The 10,122-nt window shown below is 49.0% G+C and overlaps 1 protein-coding gene across 1 annotated transcript; it reads left to right on the plus strand.

Moving 5' to 3' along the window:
- The first annotated feature begins 4,354 nt into the window (after positions 1–4,354).
- On the plus strand, positions 4,355–8,110 carry LOC135809278 (doublesex- and mab-3-related transcription factor B1-like). Its single transcript, XM_065322593.1, has 2 exons — positions 4,355–6,085; positions 6,887–8,110. The coding sequence occupies exons 1-2, from the start codon at positions 5,278–5,280 to the stop codon at positions 7,654–7,656; spliced, it is 1,578 nt and encodes a 525-aa protein (XP_065178665.1). The 5' UTR covers positions 4,355–5,277; the 3' UTR covers positions 7,657–8,110.
- The last annotated feature ends 2,012 nt before the right edge of the window (positions 8,111–10,122 follow it).

Genomic DNA, 10,122 nt, shown 5'->3' on the forward strand with positions numbered 1-10,122 from the left:
CCTCCATCATTGAACCAGGCCACGGCCAGGTAGACGCACATCTGGACAGTGGGAGCGGATGCAAAGCCTGTCTTTGGACACAACTGCCACACGAGTCCATTGAACGCTTCGTTGCGATTCTGCGTAGCACCCTTCTGGCAGCGCTCGAGCAAACTCCGGTCGGACAACCGAATGTAGACCGGCTTCAGTTCCTTCCATACTGCCTCTGGCAGGATATTGTGGTGGGCGTAGACATCACCACCTGCCTGTTGCTGCTGCCATCTACACCAGCTGTTAATTCCAGGCGGACAATACTGGTGCTGAGGTTTACTGCCGCTGGATGCACGATGCATGAGGGATGCCCATATGGCCCTGGCCATGGCTTGCAAGTCTCCGCTGTTGTTCCGCACAGCCATGCCATAGTAGGCTTGCAGCTTGTTGATCATGGCATCCGTGAGGCGACCACGTCCGCCTATAGTGCGCCCATCAGCAAGCTTCTTGCCCGCAAGGTTTTTCTTCAGCTTTCTTAGGCTGGTACCGATGCGTTTTTGAACGTGGCCGACACATTCCTCCTTGACTACAGGCACCTCGGGCCCATACGGACAAGCGTCACGCACAGCCTTAAAACTCTTGGTATCTCCATCACCAATGTAGGTGGTGTACCTCAGCTTGCGGCTCTCAAAGGACCTGGCCCACAGAGTCTTGGCGGCTGCACTCTCCATGGCAGGAGCTGATACAGTGGTGTTGACTGAGGAATCGTGTTCGGCAATCTGTCGATCATAGTCATCTTTGGTTAGCTCTCCCTTCTCTTTTCTAGACGCCAAGTGCGTGCACTTGTGGCAAAACTTTGAAAGCACTTCGCAGTCCACCACTTTGCCGACATCATATGCAATTATAGTGAAGGCTCCGAAGAGCGATGCGAATCCTCGGCGCATCCAGGTACCGTCATAGGAAGCAGCGATATCGCTACCCCCATCTGCTGCGGACACTGCTTTCTCAGCTGCCTCAGTCATGCTACGCTCAGCGACGCTCTTGGACGCGGAATGCAGGCCTTTAGCATGGCTGTAAAATGTCGACCGACTCATAGGTGATGGCATATTCAGTGCACCCGCCAGCTTTACCATTGATTGACGTCCACGGCCAATCAGTCGCATTCCGAATACTGCTCGTCTGTGCACCTCCCAGACCCGATTGAACTTCTTGGACATAAATTCGCTTGCTATGTCGCCGCAGTTAACACAGGAAAGCTCCAGGCATGATGCAAGGCCTCCCCGTTGCGATTCGCTGATCGTGACTGCGCCATTACAGCCACTGCAACAAACTGCAGCTGACAAAAGCTGCTGAAGGCACTCGAGATCAATCAGGCGAAATCCATGCGCCCCTTCCTCACACTCTTCATCCAAGTCACTGTCGGAGGAACTGCTGTCGACTTCACCGCCACTTCCATCACTATCGCTGCTTGAAGACGTGGCTTCAGCTGACACTTCAAGGTCGTCATCAGACAGTGGCAAGTCAGGAATTTGTTCTGCAGGCGAAATTTTACCAGAGGGAGCCTTCGGCGCCTGAGACACTCCATAGAACGTTCTTTTCCTTTTCTTAGATCGTCCGGGCTTTCCCTTGGCTCTAGACTTCCCCATAGTAGCCAACGAAGGGGTTAGCTCCAAGAAACAATTACTCCAAAACAATTACTCCAAAAGTAACTAGTTTCAACAGCAGAGCGATCAGCTGAGATCATGAGAGTCGAAATTTGAATTTTTTTTGAATTTGCGCATGCGCAAAAGTTATCTTGGTTGCCATGGTGACAAACATCGTGCGCGGCTGTCAGTCTGCAGCGCAGAGGAGTACCAGGAGTCGCTCCTGAAAATTTTAATGAAATCGCTCAAAGATTGACGGTAAAAATCGGAATAGTGTGCAAACCTAAATTTTGTAGAAATTTGCTGATATTTCAGTATTTCAAAAACAATTGTGCAGACTTTGCGCGGCTATATCTCCGGAAGGAAGCACCCGATTACGCTCAAATTTTCAGGATAAACCCTTTGGACCATACACAAGACGCTGCCAGTGAAAAAATACAGAAAATCGAAACTTTGTTTTTTGACCCTCTGAACCCAGACTGCCACCTTTTAAAAAGTATTTGCCTTGCCCTGCCATACATGTACAGAAGTATGCATTGTTTCTAATGAACAGGGCGCTGCATGTCAAAGAGGTTCATGTGGAGGTTAGTACAAGTGGCATAATACATGTACATGATTGTACAACGATAAAATTCATAAAACATGATAATCATGTCATTCATACAATGGTCTCCTTGAGTCCTTGGCATAACCTCCATACAGCACTGCCACAGGCATGCTAGAATGAGAGTTTTCCCTTTTCCTCAGTCGATGTGTTACAACTATTTGAACTACATGTAACTAACTACTTGCACACTCATTTCTTCACAGAATTGTTTTCCTTGCAAATTGGTTCTGCTAATTTTATGTACAATGTGCACCTGAGACAGATGATGCCATGCTTTAGTTCTTCCACGACTTTAGTTTAGGCTCTCCTTGGCCCGGCTGAAGCTGGCACAAGGATGTATATCTACTTTCTGCAACTCTCCTTTGGGCTACAGGTAATTAGTTTAAAAGTAGAACTATACTGTCTCGGGAAATGATCACCTCTGTCCAGTATTTGCCCATTGTTGCATGCTCTTCAAAGTGCGAATGCTTTCATTCATCTGACAAGACTGGCCGAGAGCAGCGGGACCTGCGGCATGAATCGCACTAAATCAGCACCCAGTGAGGCATACCAACACTACCAACACTACACTACAGATCATTGCATTACCAATGCATGCTAACAATGCAGTCGACACCCACATACATTCTTACACTCTCACTCTTACTCCAGTAGAGTGCCGGCCATGGATACTATGTCGACATGTCTGGAATAGTAAAAACACTACAACTAACAAGTACAATCATAATCATTGTGCTATCATGTGACTGCACCACTAAGGCACTATTGTAGTCTATGTACTGACTGTAGTCTATGTACTGACTGTAGTCTGTGGAGAATGGTGTACTGCTGTTGCTACTGCTGACGCTTCCTCCACTTCTGACACAATTACATGTACATTGTAGCAGTATCAAAATATTTCCACTACTTACACACTTTATCTACATGCCCACTCATATACATGTAGAGTAGATAATGATCTATGTACACTGATTTGTTTTTGTAGCATGTGGTGTCACTGTGTGTGTGGGGGGGGGGGGGCTGTGACCCGGACCCGTGGGAGCACTTGCTTCGAATTGGAAGGAGGGGGATCTTGGTTTGATAGAATGATGGAAATGTGTGTAAGTACCTGCCGGTAGGTCGTAGTCAGTCACAGATAGTTGATCCTGCTGGCCCAGTGGCACTCACGCCAAACTAGCTAAACTCAACTTTTATCTACAATGTGTAGGCTCAGTAGTCACATCATTAGTTCTAAGTCAAAGTCAACAGCAGTCATCATTGTACATTGTACTTTGTAGTCGGAGACGCGTCGAGGACGACCACAACGGCCAGGCAATGCCCGCATTACTTATGTGCCTCTGACTCATCAGTCACTCCTCCTGACTGTCGCGCTCAGATCAGTCATCATGGTCAAGAAACTGAGTTACTACTCGGATGAAACAGGAACGCAGTGCACCCTATAATTATATTAGTAGGCTATACATGACGGACTGCTGTCTGGTGCCGGAGTACGGCGGGGGGTTGGGTGAGAGCCGTAGCAAAGCATACGCAGTTCCCTATTTTTCATGTACAAAAATATTGAGCCACCTTGTAGTTCAGATGTCCTGCTCCTGCCGTCCTGCCCCAGTCCCAGTCCTGGTAAACTAATTAATAACTACTTGGATGTACAATGTACTAGTAAACTAAAGTGTAGAAGAAGAACGGTCGTTCAAGAATTTTGTTTCAACTGCAGTCTGCAGTCGAGACGTACTGACGATAGGGGCTTATGAAGGTGTGTTATGCACGGACTCAGCGGTTCAACGCCGGATCGCGGAGTTACGTACATGTACGTGTAGTCATGGCAGTACAGTGACTGAGTTAGGAAGATCGGTCTCTGCTGCTGTAGTCTAGACAGAGCCAGTCGACTAGTCGCAGTCGTGCTCACTCGACTCCTATCCATACCAATAATCTAGTCCCACGCGTACATGTCAGATTGAAAATGTGTAGAACCAGGGGACTCGGACGTCCCAGCTCCGCTTACATGCATGGTGTCCCTCGAATGATTCCTGGAATCTTCGACGAGTCACTCGTACAGTCGTGGTCGATCGTACTATTACTAGACCTTTCTCACTAGTCACGCTCTCCGCCAGTTTACATGCTTCAGCACACGTCTGGGAACCGCGCGCTCGCTTTGAACCTCCAGTTTATGGCTAGCTAGGTCTGGAGTACTGCCAATTTCTGCAGCCTTCACTCGCACAGGCCCGCAATTCCACCGTCCACGAGACTTCAAGATGGATATCAAAATGCCTTGGTAAAAGACAAGATGTCATAGTTTATGGTCGCGCTCGATGGGATATCGATTTTGACAAGCGACATGCCCGGAGCCACCAGGATTGGCAGGAATACACGGCACCAAGCTGCCTTGAATCTAGATACCGGTAATCGCAAAGTGCTTGATACACGCGCGCGTGGTCCCGTGAAGCCAAGGGCTTTGCTCGGGCAAGATCAAACTCCGAACAGGTGAAGTCGGCCCCGGAGCCGACGGCGTTGCATCCGCTGTTCACACCAAACAGAAAAGCAGCATCTATTCGAGATCAACAAATAAGAGTTACTGAGTAGACTAGTGAAGACCGCCCGCCACGTATTCTGGTAATTGCCAGACTCTCGATCTTGAATCTATCGGAATCACCCAGCTCTCCGTCCCATTTAATTTGTGTTGGACTGCTGGATGTGGTTGGTTGATCAAGCAATTATTTGGCGATATCTGTCAGCTTCTTTCGTGTGAATGAACAGCCGTCGCAGTACCGTCCACGACACTGCTTCACCCGTATGTTTGGTAATCACAGCCTCTGCGACTTGCAGTTTTGGATGGCATTGTAAGTGTACAATAGATCAGACTTGTTACCCTTGACTTCATGGTAGCAGTATTATTTCAAGTTCTGCCTGCTTACACACACTAGTGCAGTTCTGACCAAGCCATAGGCAAAGTGCACCTCTGTGAGACTTAGTGGGAAGTGCAATGCAATGGCTTGAGAATAAGCTCCCTCGCACATACTGAGAGCCGTCAACACATGACCAGCAGTTGCGGGAACAAAGAAGATGGAGCCGCCGGTGAATAAGATCAGCACCAAAAAGAAGCCCCGGACGTGCCAGCGTTGCCGAACCCACGGCACAGAAGAGCTATCCACTGCCACGCATCGCGGTAACTGCCCATGGAAAGACTGCAAGTGCATGAAATGCGAGGCTATCCAGAAAGAGAATGAGCGCCACGCGCTCTACAACAAGAGAAGGCGAGCAGATCGGCAAGGTGGGATCTATAAAGGTCCCCGAGGCTATGTCTTGGATCATGCGAACAAATTCATGCCCCATTTTTCTCCCCAAGTGCCAGACTTATCACGCTATAGGATGAAGCCGGACAGATTGATACCGCCTGACCCACCACTGGCAATGCACAGAGAGATGGTGCCAGGACCTCCGACTTCAGACTACACCAGATTTATCCAACGTCCTCCACAGCCGCCGCCATCTCTGCCACACCGTCCGCAACATCCTCAACACCCGTATCCCCTGCCGCAGCATTACAGGGAGGGGTATGCATTGGCAAGCGAAGGAGCCAGTCGTATGCCGCCTGGTCCCGGCCCGATGCAATCCATATCGCCGGGTGCGGCACACCACCATTCACCACCGCAAGTGAAGCCTGGCCGACCGTACAACATGGGTGAGTACCCGCCTCAGCAAGATAGTTACTCCAGGCCGTCTTACGCAGCTGTGCCCCTAGTGGGTAACTCACGACCTGGCCAACATAATCCACATCATGGCCGGGCTGCAGATCTGGATGACCCACCAGCCGATCACACAATGCTATCAGAGCAGAGGCAGCGGTCATCAAGCCTGGTTGAAAGCCGAGGTAAGCTGTATTAGAATGACAAGAGTGTGCTTACCAATGGCACCACTTTAGCATGTCCTCGCTTTAAATGAGTCTCCGTCTCAAAAGCTTGTAAGCCAATGCAGGTACTGCACAATATGACTGAGAAATGAGCAGTTCTTAGGACCAAAAAACCATCACCATTCGGATGGCTGTGTTCATGCCCAGGGCGGGTAATATCCAACGATGCACCCAATTTAGCCATGGCGAGTTACTGAGAGCATCTTTCTATCTGAATGTTTGTATTCACAATGATCTCAGAGAGTCTGTAAATGAGAATGCCTTTCAGAGCAGGCTTGCTCTCCTGCTACTTCTTCAAACTGGCTTTTCAAAGTACTCTTGCCCCTTGACTCAGGAGATCATACTGTCAGTCATGCCAGCAGAGTAATCAGTAACAATACTTGTACCCGTATCCACTTCGTTGTTAGCAAGTATTGGCGTGTGTAATGACTACCGAGGGTAGCAACGTGTCGGTTGAGCGCACATGGAGGAGAAGAGGAAGGAGAGATTGTTTCATTATTGAACAGCCAAATGGTACCTGAGTGGCACCATTCACAATTTTAAGGAGAAGAGTCTCAAATCCAACTGGGTGTTTGTATTGGAAGCATGATTGAAACAGGTTTAAAGTGAATAATGAAGAGAATGAAACGTAATAATTGTCGTGCACGCAATTGGATAAGATTCTAGCGGCAGAAACATTTGTTTTGATGGTGTTGAGATAATGCCCGTCGTTCATTTTCCATGATCAGCATCATCCTGCTATTTCTGTCTGGCCACCTGTAGATCTGTATGATGTGGGTATGCGTCATGCTCGAGACCGGAGTCCTCACCATCGTACGGCATCTTCAAGCGGGTTATCACCCGTTCGACGTGCTGAAGACGGCCGCGTGGAAGAGCATCCCTACACATCGCCCCCACCCCTGCAGCCCAGTCAATACCAAGCGGAAATGAAAGCCGCAGAGCAGCAGGCCCCGGAACAGGTGTGCGAAGACCTCGAGTCCGACGCGCATGACGATACGCCGCAGCCAGAACTGCCAGACCGGCCGGCTAGCAATGCAGATCTGCCATGGAACGTAAACACAAAGACTTCAGCTACCGCATGTGGCCTGGTGCAGCTATTAGATCAAAATCCCAACGTAGACCACCGCATAGCATTCATGTATCTAACAAGTTGTGGAGGAGACGTCGCCAAGGCACATGAGGCTCTTCAGGAAGTCAGCAAATGCATGTCCTCTGATGCGTATGGTAGCTCTGCCTCGTCTGACATTGAAGTTGATGACGTGGAGGACCGGTATCGCCGCCTAACTTCACAGTCCCGGAATGGATACCGCCTCAACCGGCCCGGCCAAGCATCAGAACGAGTATTGGACAGGTGGTCAAGCTCTGCATCCTCTCCGGAACGGCAACGCTCGGTATCACGAAGTCCGCCTTGTAGGAAAGGTAAACGCCGCTGCTCTACATGCAAGACTTGGTTTTCTATTGCCAGGGCCAATAACACTGTGTTCTGCTCCCGCCACAAGCAGCATGCCAACGCCCGGGAAAACCGTAGATGACAAGACAATGACCTCGTTCATGCAGCTGGACTGTATTTACGTTCAAATAGTGTCGTTCGCAAAGTGGCAAATGACGTCAGTTGTTCGTCTCATTGTGAATGAGCTCTTAGTCTATTCTGCCGTTATAAGCAAGAGAGCGGTGTCAGATGTTCTTGCGGCCTCCGTTGCCTCTTCGATAAGTCAGACAAGAAAAGTGTGCTATTAATTATTATTGTTAGGTGATGGTCTTCCTGATCCGAAAAACCTTCGGATATCGGGATGCAACTTCTTCGGCTTGATTTATAATTATGTCAAATGTTCTATTTGAGTTGGCAAACACACTGCCATATCCGTTGGTACTATTACCTACCCAACCCTCTGCATGGAAGCATTGTTACAAGTTGCTGCAGATATTCTACCAGTGAGGAATGAAGCAATCCACTATTTGGTGAACACATGACGCCATTAGCCATGATCCAAAGGCTTTGTTTAGATGATGACCAGATGGTCAAGTTCATCGCAAAGTCTAGAAATGGGCATATGGGTATGGGTATGTGGGCATGTGTGTGTGTGAGTGTGTGTGCGTGTGTGTGTGTGTGTGTGTGTGTGTGTGTGTGTGTGTGTGTGTGTGTGTGTGTGCATGTGCATGTGTGTGTCAATGTTGTTTGTATCTGGAGGTGTTTGCATGGTGAGCAATTCTGCTGGTGAGTTTCCTCGACTGTTCTATTAATCTCGGTGCAGTAATTCATTCCAGAAGTTAACATTGGATAGTGATGTGTCTGGACAGTGTCCTAAGGTTCTGTTTTGTCCTGCATGCCCAGTCCTGCTGCATGATACTGTACGGGTGTTGTGTTCCGTCATGTCAGCTGCCAAGGTGACTGAATGCAGATGCCGTTGGTGCTACGGACGCTCGAGATCACAAGGGCGTATTGACATTTGCAATCAGTGCGAGTAGCGTGTGTCCCATGTGACGTGTGCGTCGTTTGTCTGGCTGTCCTACCTCGGGCGCTCTCGGTGGTCAGCTGTCCATCGTGCCTAGCACCTATTACTGTGACAATCTGGCTTGGGCCATCTGCAAGATGTCGTGACTGGCACGCTTAGCTTCGTATAGGAATGTGAGACAGAGTGTGCTACGGCGTCAGGGAGCACTGCACGCTCGCCAGTACACAGCTAATTGGCATAGAGATACGGTCACATTGGGACCGAGTAGACATGGCACGAGCAATAGGAGAGCCCGACCTGTCTCCGTCCACATCGCTCAAGGTCCAAACGTACAACATACGGTGATTGAATCTTACGCCAAGACTAGTAAATGGGCCTTATTGTAAGTGTTAGCCTAGGTTAAAGGAGATACCCATGTGGTATGTGTGTACAGTTATCGCACCAACCTGTGACTTGAATAGGGTGTGTGTAAATCAGCCACATCTCCGCATACAACAGCTGACTAGGAGTGGGGTGAATGTCCATTGCACTTAGTGCATTAGCAACACTTGACAGCAGTCTGCTATTTCCCCTGTCCACGACCGTTTGGCAGCACCGTGAACTTATGATGATAAGACGAAAAGACATGGCGTAGTACATAGCTATACTGTGTGTGTTTGAGTATTTGTGTGTATTCTGTGCCTGCGAGAACATTGAATGTTGGGTTATGGCTATCGTGAGCTTGGCTCATGACAGGTATGCTGTGGCATTTGACGCATGGGTCAATTGAGTCTTGGTGTCAGCATCGGCAACGCAGTTCTTTCTCATCTTAGGATCTTCTGTTCCACTGCTACAGCGAATGTCGCAGAACAGCTCATCTTGATCCTCCAGGTGTGCCCCAGAGCAAGTTTGGAAGCCTTCAGGAACACAACACGCGGTCATGGCTTCATCCACGCGGTCGCAAGATGGTGTTGGAAATGCCTGCGCACAAGACGAGCATGTCAACTGTTCTTGTCAAGCCCAACGTGACAGCCACTGGTGATGGCTTGTCAGGAGATATCTTGTAATACATTCCCAGTCTGCCGTGTCTGGCTGTGTGCAAACTGCAATTGGAGTCACACCACACCATAGGCTAGACGCTGACCCGGGTGTGTAACGTTGTAGGATGGCTCAATGAACTGGAATTGGAGTCACACCACACCATAGGCTAGACGCTGACCCGGGTGTGTAACGTTGTAGGATGGCTCAATGAATTACTTGTAGACTTAGCCTGGTCTCTGTCACTGAGGTACCATGTCTCATTGACGTTGATGTGATAGCCACATTGCCTTCAGGGACCCATACTCAAACTTCATACACGGCCACGAGATCCCACACGTAATTCGCTAACAACGTTACAATTCATTTCACAGACGTATGCTAGTATCAGCAAAGACGCACCTGTCAGTAATGGCGTCACCTATCATGTAGATACGCCGCATACATAGAGAACGAGTCTATGCGGTGAGATCGTATTCCACTGAAATAGCGAATTTCTCTCACCATACCTCTACGGCAAACTGAGTA

This window comes from Sycon ciliatum, chromosome 2, assembly GCF_964019385.1.
Source record: "Sycon ciliatum chromosome 2, ocSycCili1.1, whole genome shotgun sequence".
Lineage (NCBI taxonomy): Eukaryota > Metazoa > Porifera > Calcarea > Leucosolenida > Sycettidae > Sycon > Sycon ciliatum.